The 23,327-nt window shown below is 38.7% G+C and overlaps 1 protein-coding gene across 2 annotated transcripts; it reads left to right on the top strand.

The window, feature by feature from the left end:
* Positions 1 to 865: 865 nt before the first annotated feature.
* On the top strand, positions 866 to 21,684 carry STARD4 (StAR related lipid transfer domain containing 4). 2 transcript variants are annotated; one of them, XM_037167044.2, is made up of 6 exons: positions 866 to 1,003; positions 7,610 to 7,728; positions 8,673 to 8,722; positions 14,897 to 15,023; positions 16,090 to 16,204; positions 17,026 to 21,683. In XM_037167044.2, the coding sequence occupies exons 2-6, from the start codon at positions 7,624 to 7,626 to the stop codon at positions 17,253 to 17,255; spliced, it is 627 nt and encodes a 208-aa protein (XP_037022939.2). In that variant the 5' UTR covers positions 866 to 1,003; positions 7,610 to 7,623; the 3' UTR covers positions 17,256 to 21,683. The 2 variants fall into 2 exon arrangements, with proteins under 2 accessions (XP_037022939.2, XP_037022940.2); XM_037167045.2 differs by lacking the exon at positions 866 to 1,003 and adding an exon at positions 6,609 to 6,818 and having other exon boundaries at positions 17,026 to 21,684.
* The last annotated feature ends 1,643 nt before the right edge of the window (positions 21,685 to 23,327 follow it).

Raw genomic sequence — 23,327 nt, 5'->3', positions numbered from 1 at the left:
TAAAATTTATTGAGTATTATTTATTCTCAGTGTAAATCTTATCAATAATGACCAGTGGGGTAGATAACATTGCATTTCTTGGCTTTCAAACTACATATCCTAGTAAACATAATTTGCAAACACCTGATTTTTAGAATTCAGATTTGCCAAATATCCTACCAGATGGGTGATTTCACAGCCACTGGATGAAATGTTACCTTCAAAATAGATAAAAACCAGAACATTTTGTGAGGCTGCTAAAGCCACCAGCCACACCCCTCCTTTTCTCTGGTTTCAAGGTTGTCTGTCATCTGAACTCCCTTATCTAGGAGGAAAATTCACATGTGGTAGGTAGTGACTTTGTTTATATGCGTTCTCATAGAGCGCTCTCAATTCTAAGTCAGGAGAAGTGGTCGGCAGAAGGTCGTGCACAGGCGCCTTTTCTTATTTCGCTTTCGGTCGGGGAGGGTAGTGCAGCTGCGTAGTAGTAGATCTTGATAACTGAGGAGAGTTTGTACCAGCGTAACCCTTCACTGTCACCATTCACTCCCTCTGTGTTTGTATTTCTTCCAGCAGGAATAGGCCGTCGCACACCCTGCCCCAGCCAATTCCACAGCAAACTTGACACCCTCGGGCCACCCTGGGCACCTCCCGCCAGCTAACTCCCACGCGGAATCAGTCCATTTCCCGGAGACCAATCAGCACTCCGCACGCTGCCACGCCAGCCAATCGCAGCAAACACACGTTGCTCTGTTTGACTCCAGCGGGTAGCATCTCCGGGCACTGGGTTCGAGCCGGGGGGCGTGCCTGGAAGTTCGGCCCGCCTCTCCCTTAAGAACTTGGTGCCTTCCAATTGGCCGCGATCTGCAGTGGTTTGACGCCAATTGGCTGCTTCCTTCCGCTGCTTGGCCGAGCGCGGCGCAGATTCTTAGAGAGCTTTAACTAGGGAGCGGTGCGGAGAACGGTGAGCTCAAGTCCCGCCCGGAGGCTTCAGTGCTCCACGCCACTCTTCGAGTCTTCTCAGGTAGCCTTGGGTGGCTGCACGGGGTCTTCTTAGCGGAAATAAGGCGGCCGGGAGGGAGGGCGACCGCAGGCGTCCGGGGCGCCCAGCCTGGTGTGTTTTCCCAGAGCTGTTGCGGAGAGTGGGGTGAGGAGCGTGGGGGTCCGAAGGGCGAAGGGCGCTGCGTGCGGGCGGGTGCGGACCTCTTAGTTGAGAGAGAGAACGCCCAGGGAAGGGAGAGGAAGATCCGGAAAGAACCTAGGGCTTGCACTTTGTCTCTCTACACTGCTCAGCAGCTTAAGGTTTTGGGCACTCATTAGACCTCAGTTTCTAAATTTAAATGGGGAAGTGGCGATAAAAAAAAAACTCGCTTCTAGACGAGGTCATGTTCATTGAGGTCATGTTCCGTGAAGGGACCGTGCTTCCTGGTTTTTAGTAAATGCACAGGCAACTCACCGGCTGTCCTCTAGCACTAAGCATCGGCTGTCATGACACTGATGATAAGAGACAGCTTTCCCAAAGTGCTTACTAGACAGGGTGGGGCAGAGAATAGGTTTACAGTTGTGAGGACGCAAAACACAGTTTATTCTTGTACTATTATTTATTAATTATTGTGTTACTTTCTTTACGAGCAACTGTAAACCTACTTTGGCCCCTCTCTGTATCTTACAAGTTCCTTGCTAAGTGGGTAAACTCATGTAATTGTTCAATAAAGTAGTGTTACTATTATCCTTAATGTGCCATTAAGAAAGGTTACCTGAGCTATTTTGGGTTCGGAAGCCAGGACAAAATATGACAAATTCAATATGATATCATATTTTTAATGTAAAGTTTTTTCTGGCCAGTGATTAGCTTTAAGAATTTTGCAAAATATACCTTTAGCCTCAATGCAAAAGCCTTGGGTTGCAATTCTGGCTCCGTCACTAAACTAGCTGTACGAGCAATCTTGGGCCAGTGACCTAATTTCCTTATTGCTCCTTTTCATTTCTGTGAAATAAGGATAATTATAGACCAGCTCTTAACGTTCTTTATGAGGATTAAATGAAATAATACAATTTAAAGTAGCCAGAAGATTGATCACACAGTTAATGATCAAAAATATTAGCTCTTACTATTAAAAAAGAAAAGGAGTAGAGCACTAGAAGCATGAACATTAACAAGGATGTAAACCTAAAGTTGTGATATCCTCAGAATTTTATGTTGCCTTAAGTGTTGTAAAAGGTCTAGATGTAAAAGCTTGTACTAAAATAAGCCACAGTGGTCACTAAAACCGAGGGACATTAGTCACATTGCAGAAGGAGGCTTCCCTGATGCATACCTGCTGCAGCCATTCTCAAAATGGGAAACTACTGTACTTTATTGAGTTGGAAAAGCTAAATTAGCAATTCCAGATTGACTGGAAATCATGCATATGCTGAAATTTTTGTTAGGTAGAAAATGTAATTTAATTTACAAGGCCTTGGCTTGCACAGCAAACTCGGGGGCGGGGATCTAAGGCACGTTAAATTGAAGCTATTCACATAAATGAAACATATATATTGGTTAATGGAAGGTTGATTTTGATATGAACTTCTTTAACAAGGGAATTATGATTTAATCATACTACATAAGTACAAACAGATTTTTATGGCATTCACTTTTTATTGGAGGTTGGGATGTTTATTATGTTCTATACTTAAAACACAACCTCTGAGCATTTCACTATGACATATGTTTGATACAAATTGGGGATGTACTGATAAAAAACTGTGGTATTTATAGAAAAATTTTAACTGGGGAAGGCTGCCCACTCTATGGTGGAACCCACTATCCGCAGTCGTGATCACTTCCAAAACAGACACATAGAAAACATGAGCAAAAAGGTTAACGTAAGGAAAGAATGAAGGTGGACATTACTCAGCACTGTGCAACAAAACTGTCAAGAGCATATAATCTGTTAGATTCTGATAAGGTTGAGTGGTACCTGTTCTCTCTGAAATGTAACTGGTAGATTTGGAGGGTTTCCTGATACGAAGTCAAGAAAGGACATAAAATAATTAGTAAGAGGGAGTTGAGAGTGATATTTGAGACATTTTCCTGACACCCTCTGCAGATGGAGATTGCATTAGGGCATACGGTATGCTTTCCTTTTGATTAACGTGAATGCCCTGTTATATTGGGAGAGGGCCATGACCTTGATAACCCTAGTACTGCCCCTTCTTGGTTCTGCAATATATATTTCTAGAGATCCTCTGATATGCCTGCCCACACACAGATTTTTCTCCTTTGGATTTAATCTTGATGAGCAAAAAATCATGCCCAAATTATCTGCCTGGTTAAATACTTCATTGGCTAAAAGAGAACTTTCCAAGTTTCTGCTTTGTTCTGTTCTTTTCCTACCTCCTCCATCACCCTTAAAGTGACACAACTAATTGATAGGAGTTTTAATTTTTGTTATTGTTGCAGTTAAAAGTTTACTTGAAGGGTGGAATAAACAAATTTTGAGAGCAAAAACTAGGTTATATCCATTTCTATAGTTCTAGGACCTGGTATATACTAGATGCTTGAGAAATGAAATAGTAGACCTCTGAGAAATTGTTGTGTTTCGTTACAGTAATGGAAGTTTTTAGTCACTCAGAAGCTCAAAGATGATTAGCATAAATGGGTCTGCTTTTGATATTGTGAGGTCTTCCATAAGTGAGACTAATAGCTCAATGTCCACCCATTTTTTTGTGTGTATTTTAAATATTCACTGAGTTCCTACTGCACGCTAGTTCCAATGCACATAACATTGAACAGGTCACATTTCCTGCTTCAGAAGATTTATAGTTAAATGGAAGAAGATGACAAATGAATCATTACATTACACAGTTGCTGTGAGAAATCGTTGGAGGAGGAACTAACATAATCCTTCGGGGAATCCAGGGAAGAAGAGTAGAAATTAGGCAGTGTACCTCAGCCAGCTCATGAAAGAGCCCATAAGCCATATTAAGGAGGGTGGACTTTACACTGACCAGTAAGGAGTGAATGGTTCCTAAGGTGAGCACCGCAAAGATTCAGATTGTCATCTTTATAAGTACTTTTTATTGCTTACATTGTGTCTGCTCGATTTGCACAGAGATAATGTTGTTTATAATAATACTAGCTTTCTATTTCCTCTTTGGTTTCTGTCAGATATTTTTGAAAAAATTCTCTTATCTGCCAACCACAGGAACCTGGCAGGCGACCTTTGAGTTTAAAGAATATCGTTTAATTGTGATGATCCCAGCAACAGATAAATGAAATTTCTTTTGCAACTCTTCTTTAAGAACTTATGCTTGTTTATGTATTCTTGAATAAGGTCATTGTACTGGCTATCAAGTTGGCCGGTCCCTTGAGTGGAAATGGGATATATTCCTGACTGACAGACTTTTTGAATGAGCTCATTCACTTTTAGTCTGTGGGTAGGATATGTACTTATTATACATTTTACACCACTTACATAGATGCTAAGTCTCCCATTATTGAATTTTCTATATATACTTTCCCATGTTCCTGAAGGGATATGACTCCCCCAAATATGCCACTCGGAATAAGGATTATTTTGAGCTGAAGGCAATTAAGCAGCAGCAAATGAAAAAAGAGCTCTTTCTCCTCCCACTCTCTGCCTAAAAGTAGGACATAACTTTTCCTTTGTGAAGGTCTCCTCTGTCCCTTCTCCTGCCTCAGGAAGAGGACAGTTCTCATCGCTGGAGTCAGAAAGGTGGCATCCAGTTGGTCTGCACAAACACTTTACTAAAATAACTCTCTCGTCTGTTGTTTTCTTCCACGTATTTACTTCCCCTAATTCACAGCCCCTAGAAGTCCAACCCTTTATCCTCCCTCTTATCACTTCTTCACAATTTATCACCCTTTATTAAAATTCTGGGCAAGTATTCTTTGGTTCTCCACTTTCTTTTTATGAAGGCCTCTGCACAGGTAGAAATTAAAATGTTAACATCAAATAAGATTGGTTTCCCTTTTCTCCTGTTAATCTACCTTTAATCAGTTTAATTCACACATTCTGGAGACAGAACCTTAAGAGAGTAGATGGAAGTTTCTTCTTCCCCTTAGTTCTGTATCATCTTAGTGTTTATCTTTTTTGATGGCTTGTATGCTCTGTGTTGGGCTATTTAAATATTGACGAGAGCATTGATTTATTTCTGTCACCTTTAGTTTTTTGATCAGTGGTTTTCAACTGGCTGGATAACGGGAAGATCAGTGAGACTTTTTAAAGGATGTAGATTTCAGAACAAACCACCTGAATCACACTATTTATCAGTGTTCCCTAAAAACTAACATTTATGAACCGTGTCAAAGAAAACTTGAAGCAGAGAGAAGTTAAAGTGGTAAAAGCGAATCTTCATCAAGAACTATCACATTGGGGAAAAGAAACCTCAGGATAGAACTGGGCTTCCTTCTGAATCCTACAAGAATAAGTGGAAATTTATAGCCAAGGAGCAGGGTAGGTGTCACTGGATGGAAAATTACTAAGAGGAAACATTAGGGGCAAGGGTAATACTGGCTTAATTACCTTGATAGGATCCTTGTTGAAGGCAGGCCAGGGTGGGAAGATTGAGGGTGGGATGAGGAATTTTTGAGGGTAGGAGATTTTCACTAAACTGACTTAGCAGGATTGTTGCTAAAACCGAACTAAGGCAGCTGTGGACAAGCCCCAGAGGTAGGCCTGGTCAAAGAGGGGACTCAGAGGAGACCGAGGGAGTGTTTGTCAACAGCAGCAACTACTGCGAAGTATAATGAAGGCGATTCTGTGTACACATCTGTAGTTGAAGATTGAAGCCCTATTTTCACAGAGGCTTGGTATTTCATGTCAGTCTTTTCTTGATCTACTTTTTAATAGCTTGACAGGTCTGTAAATGGTCAACTTTTGCCCAGAGCCCCAGAACCTTTTCTCCTTTAGGCTTTACTGGAGAGTTCCACAGCACTAAAAGAGATAAAGTTAAGAGTAAATAATTCTTGTTTTGAAGCAAACACACTTCAACAAAGATTAGGGGGCTTAAGCCAGGCAACATTCTAGTTGGTGAGAATAGACTGGTGAATAAGGCAGACCCTACTCTGTTGATGCGATGGTCAAAGAGTAGAATACAGTATACCAATAAATGAACAATTTAACTTAAGGTAGTGATAAGCACAATGAAGAAAATGAACAAAAGCCTTAATAGTGACTTAACAGAAGACTATATTAAGGGTGAGAGGTCCAAACTGAAAAGTTGTCATTGTAGGTCGTTACTGGTTGTGCTCAGATTTGGGTCTAGTGATTCCAGCAGGGAAATGGCAAGCCCAAAGGCCCAGAGTCAGTGGCAAGTTTGGCCTGTGTGATGAACAGAAAGAAAACTGGTAGGACAAGAACATTGCAGGTAAATGGGATGAGGGGTTGTGTTTAGAAATCTCTTAATTCCTATGAAGGGCAATTTCAAGGTTTTAGACTTTGAGCACTTGGCTCAATTACTGTTTAAATAGCCACTTGTTAACATGGGAAGATAAGGAAATCATGGGAAGCAAGAGGTGCCCATTAGGCGTGAAGCTCCAAGTAGGATTGTGGATCTGGGACTTAAAGAGTGACGTCTCTCTCCCTCTCTTTGCTTCTTTCCCGGAGTCTTTCCACATGTAGCTTCAGGATAGCCAGATTTTTTTTTTTTTCCTGCTTGCACATTGATCAGAAGCTCCCAGAGCAATCATTCTAAAAGAAACCTGCAGAAGCTGTATGGACTTTTCTCACTCACCCAGGAGGTCATGCAGAGTCACAGACCCACCTCTTGATGGGAAGTGTATCAGACAAGTTGCAGTGTTTTAAAGCCATCACGTTACAGAATCCCTGATAGTAAGTTTGTTATCTTTGAAGATCAGTCATCCTTTCCCTTTAAAAATAATGTTGTATCTCGTTTGGAATTATTAATGAAATAGCCATTTTCTTTGTATAGTTAAGATTACTCCTTTAAAATATGAACCATCTATTTTTGTTGTACTGGTGGTTCTAAAATTCTTCATAGGACCTTCTTCCTTACCCAGTTACCTGACTGAATCCTGTAACACTTCATCACGTGTAATGAAATATTGAAACCAGTGGGGCTTTTTTAAAAGTTTGAAATTACTCAGAGTACTGTAGCCTTATCTTTAAAGGATGTAAGAAGAGGTTTCTAGTTCTGGATGTCATTTGTTTGTTAGAATGAGTCCTGAATCTGTTGGATGGTAAAATAAAAATTTTCAGCAGCTGAAATTGTAAAGAATTTTTAAAGAGCTTCTGACTTGTGTATTATTGTTGTATTTTGGAAATAGCATTTTTTTCTTTAAGTGAACAGGAATTTTATGATTTTCTTTCTTTGGATTTTATTAGAGAGGGAAAGTAGGATTGTATTTTTTTATATGAGAGATTTTAATAACTTAAAATGTGTGATTCTCATTCCTGACTATGTGTTACTCACCTTGGGAGTGTTAAGAAAAAAAACATGTGCCCAGTTCCTACTCTCAGAGATTCTGATTAGTTGATGCGGACGGGGGCCAGGTATAGGTGTCTTTGATAGCTCCCCAGGTGGTTCTGTTATGAAGCTACATTTGAAACCCACTGCGGCAGATTGTGGTGTGTGCTGATGCTAATCTTGGTCTCTGTAACAGGGGAGCAGAGGCAGATGGAAGGCCTGCCTGATGCCGCCGCTTTTGCAACTAAACTTAAAAACACTCTCATCCAGTACCACAGCATTGAAGATGATATGTGGCGAGTTGCCAAGAAAACGGTAAATTAGTTTAATTACTAATATTTGGGGTGCATCTTCTGCCTAATGAATCAATCAGTTAATGACTTTCAGAGTAGTATGGGAACATATGGACCATATTTTAGATGGATATACAGGATAGATAATTTTGCTGATAAAGTGTGTGTGTTACCGTGTAATAAAGGAAGAAACACAGTAATCCTTTACTGCTGACATTAATTCTGTAGATATTGGACATTAGAATAGACTCAAGAATGGCAACAGGATGCTAAAGATTAGCCTCTTAAGTCAACAAATAAACTATATCATTGTCAATTGAAGGAAGTATTGTAATTGATAGTTTGGAATAGTTTCAGATATTTCAACAAGTGTATGAGGGTGGCCAGTTAGTATACTTTTTATTTGTATAATTTGCCCCGACTGTCCCATGGCTGAGTGTTGACAGAACAGCCCTAGAACCCAGGACCCTTCTGGCTAGGTGCTCTAGCTATTGTGATGTTCAGAATTTCTTGGGAAATGATCAGAAAAAAATGTAGGGACTCAGGCAGCACTGTCGTAATAGCTGTGAGTTGTTTAATATTCGAAAACATATGAGCGAGTTCAGCATGAAATATTTAGCATCTAATGCCTTAGTCTAAATGTGTTAGTAGATAAGATTGGAATAAGGCAAATAATAATGGCCAATGGGATAGTGTCATCATTGAATGTTTACAGGGTTTGGGTCACGGCAAGATACTGAACAATCTTTTTGGAGGCCTGTAAGTTAAGTAAAATGTGAAGAACTTTAGGATACAGAAGAAATTCAAATGTGGATCATTTGATGCTATAAATAACTTTTATGCATCTCTGAACATTTACTTAAGTTTTAATGCAAAGACTAACCCTCCAGACTTATGAAATTGTCGGTTTTATATCCAGGGTTCTACTTATGTAATTATCACCATATACTGTTTTTATTCTTCTAGAGAGATGTCACAATTTGGAGAAAACCTTCCGAAGAATTTAATGGATATCTGTGAGTAAATCTAGTAGTTTTATGTAGCTCTTAAGACACTGCTAAGCATTTTATACACACATCCCTACACATGCGTATTAATGATCACTAAATGATCATTGCCAAATAAAACTGGGCCTTTATTTTTAAGATTTAAACTTTCTGGGAAGCAAATCACCTTAATGAAGTCAACGCCTATTCAATTTCCACATCCCTTGGGGACTGAGTTGGTGGTGAGAGGGTCATAAATAATATCAAACGACATACGATCTTAATTTCTTAGCATAGTTATAAGATCCTTCTAAGAGTCCTTTACATTCACTCACTGCTATAGCATACTTGATGCTAAGAATTTATCTTGAAGAAATTCTCAGAAAGATAATAGTTAAATACTTGTTTCTTCTATCACAGCATTGTTTACAATGTTAAAAATTATAAACAACTTGAGTAATCAATAGTTGGAGAATGAGTAAATTATGGAACATACATGATATTTTATAGTCTTTTAAAAAACACATTTTCAAACATTATTTAACCCTATTCCACTTGTCCTGGTTTACCAACCTGCCTCAATGGGATTTCCAGTTCTAGTTCCTGGCAGTGTACGTCCTCTCATTAACTCATTCCTCTTCAGGCAAATCCAGTATAGGAAAATCAGTCTTAGGACTTTCAACATAGATGATCACGTCATCCGGGAATAAAGGACCTGTTGGACTCCTCTTCTTTGGACTGGCTCCTCCTCCCCAAACCAATCGCAGCCTGCATATGGCTCTTTCTACTCAAATTATGCTACTCAAAATTGGCTTTAAAACAGGAGTTTTATTGGAGGCTTTCAAAGATATGTGACCCACTGGCCTCCACTCAAGGAGAGCAAAATGAATCTTTCTCCAACAATTCTCCATGGAAACTTGTAGTAGCTCTGGAGCACCCCACCTTTGGAGTGCTCCAAAACCTTTCCTGTCCATTCCTGGATAATCTCTGTGCTTCGTGACACTCTAAATAAATATTTTACATTGCCAGTGGAATTGAATTCCCCGGGGGAACTGTCACTTTGTTACTCTGGGTTTTTTCTTTTGATTAAGTACCCAATTTCTTTTTCTTACCAACAAATTCCCATTTCTTGCCTTTCAGTAATGACCAAAATCGAAACCAAAATGGAGGCTTTGCCTCGAGAACCCCTGTGGGTAAAATTCCATTTTGTTGAGAGACCTGCCCTCCATCCCTTAGTAAATATCTGTGAAGGATTGAATCACTACGAAGGAGCATGTGTGCCTGGGAATAGCCTCATCCGGCCTTTATTCACTTCCCTAAGATGGAACCAGAGGGACTGGGGCCTCCTGGGGAGAGTGGTCCTACCACTCTGAGAGTACCCCCATCTCCTGTTTGTGTCCATGTGAATTTTGGTGAGTGTGAATACCCAGGGGGAAGTTTAAGAATAAAAAAAAGGAAATGAGACAAAAGCTCAATGAGCAGGCTTTCCCAGGGTAAAAACAGCCAGGCCGCTTCCTTTTCTTCAGCCTACTGGTATATATATATTTAAACATGAAGAAATGATAAAACAAAGGTTGCCACGTGTTTACTTTTAGCAGAAGAACATTCACACACATACAAACACAATGGTATGTGCATAGTTTTATTTGTCATCAGTGTGAAAAGCAGAACTTCTTGGGCATGAAGTCAGGCAGTTCTACTTCCCTCCTCCTCCCTCTCCGGCCCTACCTCCCAGTGCATCACTCAGTAGGCTCTGGAGGGAGGGGAGGGAAAATTGGGTGCTGTGTGGTTGCTAAGAAACCACACCCCATGCGGAATCTGGGTGTTTTCCCCTGCCCTTTCCCACAGCAGATTTTTACTTTATTAGCTTTTTGAATAGGCAGCACATTCACATGTTTCAAACATCAAAATGTACAAACAGCTCTAAAACAAAAGATTCTTTTGTACCTTATCCCTCTTGATTCAGTGTCCATCTTCCCTAACAAATAACTGCTGTTTTTTCTTGCTTATCCTTCCAGATACTTTTTATGTATAAGTAAGTCATATAGACACATTTTATTTACCCTCACATTTTAATATTTTTAACATACATGACAGCTTGCTTTACACACAGGTATTGTATGTGTATCTGTATTTTTCTGCGTGATTTTTTTATATTGATTAATTAAGAACTCCCTTCTTTTTTACAGCTAAAGAGTGTTTCATTGCATGGATTTACCACATCTGATTAAGTCAGTTGCCTTTTGATAAACATTTAGGTGGCTTACAGTCTTTGGCTATTACAGGCAGTGCCTTGTAAATGACTCTTCTGTGCTCAGGAATATCCCTTGTACCGTGTGTTATTTCCCATATGCAAGCATATCTGGACAATAAATTCCTAGTGTCAAAGGGTATATATATTTGTAATTTAGATAAATACTGACAAACTGATCTAAACAGAAATTGAACCACTGTATAATCCCACCAATAATGCATGAGACTGAGTTTTTGCTAGTCAGATAAGTGACAAATGGCATTTCATTGTAATTTTAATTTCTTTTATAATTGGTATTTAAAAATGTTAAGAGCTACTCATTATTTTCCTTTAATAAAGTCTCTGTGTGGACATTTGCAACTTTTTCTGTGAGGTTGCTGATAATTTCTAACTGATTTGTAGGGTGCATCTTTATGTATTAGGATGATATAAATTGTGAATATTTTTCCCATTCAGTCATTTATCTTCTGACTTTGCTTATGACTATTTTAAAAGATTGCATATTTTTAACAGATTTTATTTTTTGTGTAGTTAAATATATTAATATTTTAAGGTTTTTGGATTTTGCATTTCTTACTTTGTTAGATAGACCTAATCTATTTTTGAGGTTATAAAAATTTTTCCATGTTCTAGTCTAATATTTTAATAACTTTATATTGATGTTGTAGAAGAAGAAAAATAATTTTCCCATTACCATTCTGAATTTTTTATTCCTATAATAAAAGGAGATTAACCAGAGAAAGACAAAAAAAATTATTTAAAAACATAAGGAAATCATCACCCTATAATTTAAAGTAAATAAAGTAAGTATTTAACTATGTATAGCATGAATGTGAGTTGATTTTATATATATTTTTCTTTTTTTTAACATCAAATGTATACCTCTAGATGGCAATTTTGTAGGTGATTTTTATTTCCATTCTTTGGTATTTGCATGTAGTTGAATATGAATTGTCCATTTAAACAGAAATATATATATATGTATGTATGTATGTATGTATATATATATATATAACTTTAAAACCAGCAAAGACAAGTACCTTGTATAATTGGAGTGGAATGTTCACATCCTTGGGGCCCAGTCATTTTTCAAATGAAACTGGGGTATGGCCCTGCTTCCTATATATACAGAGTGTTCTGAAGTATAATATCAGAGATAGCGTTTTCAGAAAGATGAATTGTATAATATTTATGATGAGGACATGAAACTGGAGTTGGATCGATCATTGTAAGCAAGGGTGGAAAGTGAATCCTTTCGATCAGTAATTCCCTGTGAGGGCTGAAAAATGTACAGAGTGCTGAGGGAGCATTGCGCTTGCTGATTTGAAAGGACTTCATACAAGAGCTAATATTTAAGCTGAGTCTAAAAGGAGAAATAGGCATTTCTTAGAGAAGAGAGGATGGATTCATACTCCAGGCAGAAGGACTTGCATCTGCTGCATAAGCACAGATGGGAAACACTTCAAGAAGTTTGTTTAGGGAGGTGGAAGTTGTGTTCATATAGCCGGAACATAAATTATGAGGGTGTGGAGAACGTATGCCTGCAGGAGTTTTGAATGCTAAACTAAGGACCTCAGCATGGCACTTAGCCTGTGTTCAGCCCCCAGCCCCCACCTCTCAGGGCCTCAGAGGATTTTACATTTACTCTAATAACATTGTGGCAGGAGCATGGAGAGTTGAAAGAAGTTTTACCCAGGGAGTCCGTGTCTAGCTTCTTGAAGTTCCCCTAAGACTGTATAGAAAATTTTGTCTTAGTGTGTATATTCTTGGGAAGACATTTGTGGCTTTTTTCAGATTCTTAAAGCTTCTTAAACAGTTAGAGGTAGACGCAGTGCTGAGTTGGACACAGAGCACAGACTAAAGACAGAGCATGGGAGTGGAAAGGGGCAAGAGGACAGGAAAGATACTTGGCGATGGAGGTGCGGGTGGTCATGACAGCAGTGACGTCATCTGCGGAGAACCAGATACTGTTCTAAACAGGCTGTATTTAGTAAGTCACTCTAAAGCACGATGACTTCTTGATGCTGACTATTGGAGTAAGGTTAAGAGGAAAAGAAGGTTCAAAGTCGAGCCCCAGATTTTTAATCAGGTGACTGGATTAATCTGTATCACCCCCACTGCCCATCCTCCACTCCAAGTTAGAGAACCCGGGAGGGAAGAGCAGATGGAGGATGGGTGAGATAATATCAGTTAGAACTTGAAATATTTGTAAAAATGATAAAACAACTTCAGGTGCTTTAAAGTAAACAAATAAGAATGTTGCCGATAAAGTTAAAGCCAGTCTGTCTCTCATCCCTTCTCTTTCCTTTCCTGCCCAGAGGTAATTGCTATCTTGAAGTTGTTTGTTTCTTTTTCATACTTCGACCACTTGTGTGTATTTCCTTTAGGGACCTGCTTTTAATTTTTTCCCATTTAATGTTATGTTTTTAGGATTTAGCCATGTAGATCTATTCTATCACTTCTATATGAATATACCACAGTGTGTTCATCTGTTTGCATATTTGCCTACTGGTAACTTTTTAGGTGGTCATCAATTCCTCCCTAAAAAGTGCAGTGCTCTGGGAAGCCTTTTGTTGTATGTCTCCTACACCTGTGTGATTCTCTGGGTACGCACCTGGCTCTGAGGGACATGCGTCATTCAGCTTTCCTAGACAGTGCCAGATTGCTGTCTGAAGTGTGGTCGCAGTGTGAGAGTTCTCGTTCCCTTCCATCCAGTACTTGTTGTTAAGCTTATAATTTCTGCCAGTCTGAGGGATATGAGATGGTATCTTGTTATATTTAGCTGATTCAAAGTGAAGTTGAGCATCTTTTCTAAATTCATTGGCATTTCAGGTCAATCTTAGTATGTCCTTTGCCCATCTTTTCTTTGAATTGTCTGTCTCTTTTTTAATGGTTTATAGGAATTAATTGTATACTCTGTACAGTAATCATATGTCTGTGTATGTGTGTTGCCTATATCTTCTTCCAATCTATAACTAGTTTTTAAAGAAATTCCTTAGTTTGTCATCTGTGGTATGCAAATTTTAGATTTTAACTACTTTTATTCATTGTACTCTTGTGTATTTTATATATTTTAAAAATACCCCTGGCCATGGCTGGTGTAGCTCAGTGGATTGAGTACCATCTAGTAAAGCAAAGGGTTTCTGATTCAATTCCCAGCCAGGGCACATGCCTGGGTTTCGGGCTAGGTCTCCAGTGGGGGGCACACAAGAAGCAACCACACCCTGATGTTATTTAAAAAAAAAAGTCCTCCTGCATCCAGACATCACAAAGATGGTCACTAATTTATTTTTGTCAAAGTTTAAAAGTTTTGCATTTTACATAGTGGTCTTTACTCTCTCTGGAATTGTTTTGAATGGGGTGAAGTAGGGATTTCTTTTTTAGTTTCTTCATTAAAGTAATTACTGAATCCCAAGCACTGTTTATGGAATAATGCATCCTTTCCCCACAGATATATACATAGAATACCACTTTTCAAGTATGTCAAGTTTCAATACTATTCATGAGGCAGTCTTAGTTGTTCTATTTCTAGGTGACCTGTTTTTTTTTTGTTCCTAATATCAAGTTCTTAAAAGTCATGGTAAAAAATATGTATATTCTAATAACATGTTAGAGCACAACTGAAATGAATAGCATACTCAGGAAATGGAAGTATCACAGTGTCTGCAGACTGTTCTGGCCACATCATGATGTGATCATGATGTACTTACTATGTCCATGATAATAGCACATAATATAGCCTTCAGATCTCTTAGTGGATTTGAGAAGAAAGAGTGCCTTCTGATAAAATAATTGACAGAACTTAATTTATCAGAAAGGTTGTTGGAATTTACTCCCTTCAATAAATCTTCATTAACTTTTACTCTTTTTGAAGTTAGTTTTGAACTACAAGGACATGCGGATATTTTTCATTTTAATAGTATTTGACTTTAATGTTTTTTTTCCTTCAGTTTCAAAGCCCAAGGTGTTATAGATGATGTTGTCAATGCTGTAATGGACCACATATGCCCAGGTCCCTGTCGCTTGGATTGGGACAGCTTAATGACTTCATTGGACATTTTGGAGCACTTTGAAGACGTATGTGCGTAGAAACGTTACTTCAGATTGTGTTTGTGTGTTTGTGAGAAAGAGGGAGAGAGAATGTGGATGTGAGCATGTGTGCACATTTGCACTCATGGCTTTGAGTAGTCAAGGCCAAGATCTCACGGGGAGTCCTTGCTGTATTACTTAATGAGTGTTAGTCAGAACTGGGTTTGTCTCGCAGTAGAGACAAGGGTAGAGACCCTGGCTGCTTAAGACAATCATCAGCATCTTTATCTATAAAACTTTACTTGAATTTCTGAAATCTAAAATTCTGAAAACACCACTGCTGTGTGTAGGTTTCCAGGTAAAGTGTATGTAAGTCTTCTATTTATATTAATCCAAAATCAAAGACCAAATATAAAAATGCCACCACAGGCATTAGAGAATTTCGTAAGTGAAGTGGCCTGCTGTCGTTTTCTACTTGTATTCATTGAGTTCTTGCCATAATTGAATTTCTCTCTTTGTTAAACTCTTTATTTATTTATTTTAGATAGAGGGGTAGGGAGGGTGAAAGGGGGGAAGAAACATTGCTGGGAGAGAGAAACATTGATCGGTTGCCTCTCCTACAAACCCCTACCTTCGACCAAACCCAAAACGCAGGCTAGCGCTCTGACTGGAAATGAAGCTGGCGACCCTTCGTTCTGCAGGGCGATGCCCAACCAACTGAGCCACACGGGGCAGGGCATCATGTTTGAATTTCTTTATTGAACCAGGTGGTGTTTTAGTCAAAGTGTTTGTGGATTTTATATTAAACATTTAGAGCCTACAACACACACTTCCATGTTGAATATCATACTGGATACAAAGAGACTTTGCTGAATTAGAGATTTGGGCATGGGGTAACCTATCTCTGTATTTTGATTATTTATCCTCTTCATATGCATACCCCAGTGAGATTTAGAATAGAGATCTAAACCTGTCAGAAGCATGGTAAGAATCGTTACTACTAATTATAATACATTTTAAGTGAGTGTTGTTTTTTACTAAAGATGAACTTACGGTACGTGAGTCTGTGTATGTGTGCCTACAGTGGTAGCACCTGTTCCCTTTCCTCTTTCAGAATTGCTGCGTGATGCGTTACACTACTGCTGGTCAGCTTTGGAATATCATTTCCCCACGAGAGTTTGTTGATTTCTCCTACACCGTGGACTATCAAGGAGGGCTTTTATCCTGTGGTAATGATCTCAAGGCCTTATACTTTCTTTCAGTTTGCTTTAAAACTCAATTTATTTGAGTTTTCTAGGCTGGATGTTTCTTTCAATATAAGATATATTTTCACAATTATTTATGATCACTAGGCTTTGTTTGTAAATACCGAACCCTAAGAATTAAAGTAACAATTTCAAGAGGGTTTTGAGATCTAAGTTTTTGCTTCCAGTTACGTAGTATCCTCCACATAACTGGTATATCCCCAGGTAACACATGTGGGTCACCTGACTGCCTCTCAGAAAGAGATCCAGTAGATGAAAAACAGCTTCTTAGTCATGCAGGTAGAAAAAGTAGGCTTGGTGTGTGTGAGAATATTGTTCCTTCTTTGAGTTGTGTGATATTCTTCTTTTCAAAATAGAAAACACTGCTATTAGAAGCCTCCTGCTTTCTAAGGCAGTTGTAGTGGAACATCTGCTTGTTTATCCTTAACCAGCTAGTACCAAAGTTGGGTATGGTAGTGCCCATGGGGAGTAGTAGTGACACCAGAGGTTTGAGTATTGGCACGTGGAGGCCTCGACGCTGCATCCAAGATTTGTGGGTACCAAGATGACCTGATGTTTTTCATTCCAAAGGGATTAGAACTTTCCCCCTTACTTGACTTGCCCCTTGTCAGAATTCTACCTGGTGATTATTTTTTGTTTTCATTCTTCCATGATTACTCTTGGGGCTGAATTTTCATCTACATAGATAACAAAAATTAAATGAAATCTAATAATATTTTTAATGAGAGTTTTAGACTTATGTCAGTCATTACTATTAATAATGTTACCTTAAAATTGCCTTGTAGGGAGAAGTCTTGAATGGAGTGAAAGGAGACCAGAATTTGTTCGCGGATATAACCATCCGTGTGGTTGGTTTTGTGTTCCACTGAAAGACAGTGCACACCAGAGTCTTTTGACAGGCTACATTCAGACGGATCTGCGTGGGATGATCCCTCAGTCTGCAGTGGACACAGCCATGGCCAGCACTTTAACCAACTTCTATGGTGATTTACGAAAAGCCTTACGAAAGGCATGACACGTTCGATCTTTGAGCACCATGGTTCCCTGAACCAGCTTTTTCTCTCGGCTCCATGGCCTGTATAAAACATCACCCTTTCCTCTCTTCTTTACAGCCTGTAGAAAAATTTGAGATGTTTGGGGTTATTTTATTCTTAAAGGAAATAGTTATCAAAGAGAGGGCGTTTTAGTTTTCTCATCGTTCTTTGCACGTTGTTTGGTGTGAGTCTCTAGGAGTGGAGAGTATGACAGAAATCCACCAAGAAGTAGATAAGAGTTCTTTGACCCACACTCTGAAGAAGTTGAATAGTGCCTCAGGATGAATTTTCTTGGCTGTTTGGAAATTAGAGAAAGCACAAGCTTCATGCTGTTAGGTTTAAAATAATCTATTTGAGAGCTTTATGAACATTTTGTAAAAGTTTTCATTTTTTTCAGTAGTTAAATATTAGTGCTTTACTTTTGGTATGCTCTATGAGTTTGCCAATATCTTGGACTAAAGAAAATATTCTCTATAAAAATGAACTTCATTGTCAATTGACTTGCACTACTTTAAGTGTTGAAAGTAGATATGAAAAGGATAGATGTCACAGTATCTATAGGTTCAAATCAAATGCAATTCAATTTTAATACCTAGGTAGCATTATTTCATGGATATCTTAAAAAATATAGTTGTATTTTTATGTGCATTTATTTTGATAGCCTTAAAACATTTATGCATGAATAAAACAGTACAAAAACTGCCAGATATATATGCTGGGACACCACATTGATTGGTCAGTAGTGTGGTTTGTGTGAAGTGGCTGGTGGTATCCTGTATTTAGCAACAAAGAATCATCTCTCTAAAAACAGTGGTCCCCCACCATTTTGGCACCAGGGACCGCTTTTGTGGAAGATGGGGTAGGGGGGCTCCGGTTGGGGCATGGAGCTCCCGTGAGCTTTGCTCCCTCACTAGGAGCTGTAGATGGGGTGGGGTGGAGACAGGAGGCAGAGCTTCGTTTGCAGCTTAGTTCCTTGGGGACCCCTGCTGTAGGTCAAATTTAGTGAATGTTTTGTATGTGTTTGACTTTTAAAAGTATTACTCAGCCCATAGAGTATTACTAGCTACTTCATAAACATTTGCAATTGTGATGTAACTTTTGTCTGGAACAAACAGATTCAGAGATTTACCCAAATGCCTAGATGAGTCATTTCATAACGAGAATGGACTGTAACAGGTCCCTTGATTCTATGATTGCCTTAAATGAACATTCCTAAATGATTTTAGCGTTCTAAATAACGCTGGCTTTTGAACTATCCACTGGTTTACTTCTGAAATGAGAATCCGAGGCATCTCAGTGTGTCCGGGTACACTTTTGTGTGTGTTTATGTTTTTGTACCTGCAACATCTTGAAATCTATTTCATTGTTCATTGTGAATTCTTTCCGTGTTATTATTACTGTTTCATTTCCTTTTTACTTTGCCTTTTTGTTTCGTACGGGGTAAAATGAAATCTGGAAACGTGAGCCGGATGGGCCAGAAGCAGTGCGGCACACGGCACACGGCAGTGGCTCACGCGCGTGCAGGTCTGGTCTGTGTTCTACGTTGCGTTTTCCCGAGTTGAGGAGAGCATAAGCCCTTGTTCCTCAGACCCGTTTTGATAAAATGGGGAAAGTAGAGCTGGGTTTTGGCTTTATTTTTATTTTTGCTATTAGTGATGATGTTAAAAAAACAACAGCAACAAAAGGTTGCAGCACTACAATATCCACAGTGAATAATCTCACAGTTTTTATCAGCACCGCGCTCTAACCAACTGAGCTAACTGGCCGGCCTAAGCTTTTAGATTCAGAATAATTTGTCTCAAGATCTGACAGAAACAATGCATTAATAATTCTGTTTTCTTCACTTGAAATTTATTATTAAATAATTGTTGCTCTTTTTTCTTCTTGTAATAGGAAAAGAACACTCAACAGTTCAGTTTGCAGTTTCCCATGGAAACTGTTGAGTGTTCATTTTGACTGTGTATTGTTTTTATTAGGTTTCACTAGTGTAGAGTAGGAAGTTTCTTGTATCCCAGTGTTGTATCTACGACAGTAAAGTGCCAACAGATGTGCGGTTTCAAGGTGCCCAGACTGGGGAAAGGGATTTGCAGCAGTGTTGTGCACAAGGGCTATTACTGCTTGGCTTGGGTGCCCCCAAACACAAATGAACTGTCCCCTTCAGTCACCCTAATGTTTTGTCCTTTTCAATTCATCTAATTAGTGATTATTACATAATCTGTTTACTGTGGACCTATTACAGGTGAAAGGATATGGGAATTTTTTTCATTGCAATATGGAGTCATATGGATTGAGAAATTATATTTGAATTACCTGAAGTTCATATGCAGGTTTTACATGGCATTTTGGATCTGCTGGGCCCTAGCGGTGTACTTAAAAATGAACAGCTTTATTGAGGTATAATTTACATGCTGTACAACTCACCAGCTGTCAGTGTACAATGCAGTGATTTTTGCACACCTTTATGGTTGTGCAGCCATCACCACAATCCAGTTTTAGGACGTTTTCATCTCCCAAAAGATCCCGTTGCTTGTTTGCAGACTCATAGCTAACTAAAGGTGAGCACCGTTCCCAGTGTATGGAGGATGATGAAAAAGACTGGAGAAGGTTCTGTCGGGTTTGTTTTCAAGGGTAGAGACATACTTGAATCTAAGCTCAGGAACCTTGTGCTGATGTATTAAAGTTTGTTATCTCAAGTGCCATAATGATACAGACATTTAACAGTGTGGGTTGGGGTCACAGAGTCTGCCGTTGCTGTGGCTGTGCTGTTGAGGAGCAAACTAATGGGAAGCAGTATGTCATTTTAAATTTTCTAGCAGCAACATTTAAAAAATAAAAAGAAATAGCTGGAATTAATTTAAATAATATAGTTCATTTAACTCAGATCTAAAATATTATTGTCCAGTATTAGCCAGTATTTAAAATCATTGATCCCTTACACTCTTCTTTTGTACTAGTTATGTGAAATCTGGTGCATACTTTGCTGATTTGGACGAGCCGCGTTGCTCACTGTCCACATGAGGCCAGTGATCTGTATGGAATGGCACAGCTCTAATGTGTGTATATTATACATGTATATTTATAGAAAAAATTGTTATTCTATAGTATGAAGTAGAGAATTTCATGAAATTACTCTTAAACACAAAATCTTTCCTGATTTCTGAACCTTCAAGGCTTACTAAATGGGGACTTTGGAACATTAGAAATAAATCAGTTAGTTGTTGTCAATAAAATAAAAATGATAGCCCCCCAAAGCTTTCTTTAAAGATAACTTTTCATAGGGCGGTTCATGAAAGAATATAATCTGCTTTGTTATGTGGTTGATTGTTTTTCTCTAGCTGATAGCTAGTTTGTATTAGAAACATGTATGCAGGAATACTTGGCATGCTACTGTTTTTAGTACATAGTACCTTTTTTATAAGGAAATTAATTTCATACAAGAAAAATAATTTATCCTAAGTGATACTTTTGCATGAGATATTAGTTCTATTGATAGCTCTTGATTAACTATTGAAGTTCGACACAATAATGAGGAAAATAATTGTGAGAATTTAGTGTTCTGCAGTTATGTGTGATAGAAACTTTTAAGAATATTAAAAATCTCTGTACCTCACTGTTCATTGTGGTTGGACATATTTGAAATTACAGATTTCTGTGTCTAAAGTTATCTCCCGGAAAAAGAAGTTTTGAAGTATGAGTGATTCCCTTTGATATAGGTAAAAGTTTTACCTGTCTACTCAAGAACACACTAGCATCCTTAAACCATGCTGTTAAAATCTAGTGTCTTTTAATTTAGTGGGTTCTGTAGCTATACCAGCCCTATGGATGAATTAACAGAACCTGGAGAGGTTGGAGAATTGGCCGGATTTCTGTCGGACCCTGTGCTGTGCGATGACCTGTCTGTGTATCTCCCAGGCCTTACTCACCTTGTAGAGCCAGGGGGCGGTGGGATCTGAGCATGGAAGAAGCGTTGGGTTAATCCCAGAGTACAGGAAAGTGACATCATGATTTCTTCATCATTTTGTTGTTTCCAAAGGTTTTCACATGTATGATTAAATAAAAATTTATCTCCTGCAATTCAATAAAAGCTAATATAGATTTTATTTCTAAGACATTTATGGTTTCTTTGTGAGCCAGTCTGTAAAACAAGAACCTTTATTCAACTGAGAGCATGTATTAATATAAATAAAATGTGTATATATTTTTTAATGGCTGTGAAATATATCAGAATAAAATTTCTAGAATCTTGTAATTTATCCTTGATACTGTTTGTATAAGTTGCTTTAATCTTTTTGACAAATAATTTCATATATCTGAACTTAAAGTATACAACTTAACTTCCTGAGCTCTTCCAAAACTATGCATATAAACTGGAAAATAAAGATTAATAATGCACATGCTAACCTCCTGCCAGTGTCTCATATCATATTAGCTACAGTACCTCTGAATCTTGATTTGCTGTTATATAGTCAGGGTGGTGATGAATGTATTCAGTAACATATGGACATATGTACTGTACTGTGCTGTACATGTTTAAAGAATCCTGTTAACTCGATTAGGAATTATGGTGATAATTTCATTTGGAGTTGAAAAAGCTGAAAGTGATCACAAAGAAATACTTGGCCTGTTATAAGGAAGTAATTGTGGATACTGTGGGGAGTATGCAATGGAAAATTCGACTATTAAAAGGTTTAAACAAATAGGTATTTTCCTAAGAAAAACTGATTATAGGTATTTGTTAGTAGTTATCACCTCAAGAATTCAGGGCAGTGATTGCAGTCCTCCTCATCTTTCCTACATCCTGGTGAGGTGACCGTAGCCATGGATATTATATGTGCACTGAAGCCAAGAAGTAGGGGAAGGCATGACACCGCGCATCTCTCTCTTTGATCAGGAGAACAGAAACTTTCCCAGAAGCCTCCACTAGCATTTCTTCCCCGTAGTCTGGGTCTCACGACTACTCCTAGCTACAATGCTAGCTGGAGAGGCAAGCGTAAGAATTTCCAGTCTTTTGGAGAGGGGGTTGGTAATGGCCCTTTGGATAGCCAACTGTAGCATCTCTCAGTGGATCAGCTCTGGGAGGTGTGTATACAGTTCCTTCAGATGTCAACAGGAGAGTGATGGACTCCCAAAATAGAAATTAAAAACAACAGTAGTCATTTACTTCCTCCTAAGACGTTGACTAGCTATCCTTCACAGAGGTCGTGAGGTGATGGAACTTCTTCAGGTTCATTAGCGGGTGCTGTCACGTGGCATCTAACACGAATGACCCGCGTTTGTATTACACGGTGTTTTCACACCTCTGGAGCAAAGGCTGCACTGTGGCTGCAGGCTCCTATAGCCGGAGGGGACAGAAGATTAATGGAAAATGTGAGCTGCAAGCGCACCCCCAGAGAAAGAGGGTAGATCCACACCCCTTGTGTTATTAACTGCACAGGTGATTTAGTGAAGTATTCTCATAAAAATAATGGAGGAAGCATAATATACAAGTATCAAAATAGGCTTTTGGCTCATTGTTTGGATGCTATTCTTTTTTTTTTTTTTTTTCAGGAGATTTAAGGACATCCCTTAAGTGAGAGCTGGTATTTTTTATTAGAAATAGTCCAGAGACTGTGCAAAGCTAGGTTGAAATAAAAATGTTTTATATGGTCAAAATGGGCTTGTTTTTCTCAAGCCCTTCTCTCAATTGAGAAGTCATTTGTTACCTATCCAACGAAGTGAGGGTTTGGGACTGTAGCAAGCTGCAGTTCTGAGGGTTAGCTCTGCTGTTACCCCTTCTCAAATATTTTACGCAAATGTCTGCTAATGGAGTGGCCAAGCTTAAGAAAGACTTTCTGATCCTTTTAACTCATGTGGTAAGGATCAGCTTCTTCAGAGTGAACGTGCAGTTCACTTTGCTCATGCTCAGGTCGTGTCCATTTGAAAGCATCATCATGAAGTGACCGCTGAGTATCATTTGGTCCAAATGAAACTAATTCCACATTAGTATTATTTCTTGAGGATTGATTTCCCCCAAACATGTAAAGGGCTTTATGTAGTGTTACTGAGGGAAAAAA

Source organism: Artibeus jamaicensis, unplaced genomic scaffold (genome assembly GCF_021234435.1).
Source record: "Artibeus jamaicensis isolate MK-2021 breed Jamaican fruit bat unplaced genomic scaffold, CSHL_Jam_final contig_402, whole genome shotgun sequence".
Taxonomy (NCBI): domain Eukaryota; kingdom Metazoa; phylum Chordata; class Mammalia; order Chiroptera; family Phyllostomidae; genus Artibeus; species Artibeus jamaicensis.
The sequence above is the reverse complement of the archived record's forward strand: the minus strand, read 5'-3'. Positions and strand labels throughout refer to the sequence as shown.

Excerpts from the sequence above, each read along its gene's own strand:
- STARD4 (XM_037167045.2), top strand. The coding sequence starts at position 7,624 with ATGGAAGGCCTGCCTGATGCCGCCGCTTTTGCAACTAAACTTAAAAAC. Across the intron at positions 15,024-16,089 it reads TTTTGGAGCACTTTGAAGAC|AATTGCTGCGTGATGCGTTA; the intron begins GTATGTGCGTAG and ends TTCCTCTTTCAG. Across the intron at positions 16,205-17,025 it reads AGGAGGGCTTTTATCCTGTG|GGAGAAGTCTTGAATGGAGT; the intron begins GTAATGATCTCA and ends ATTGCCTTGTAG.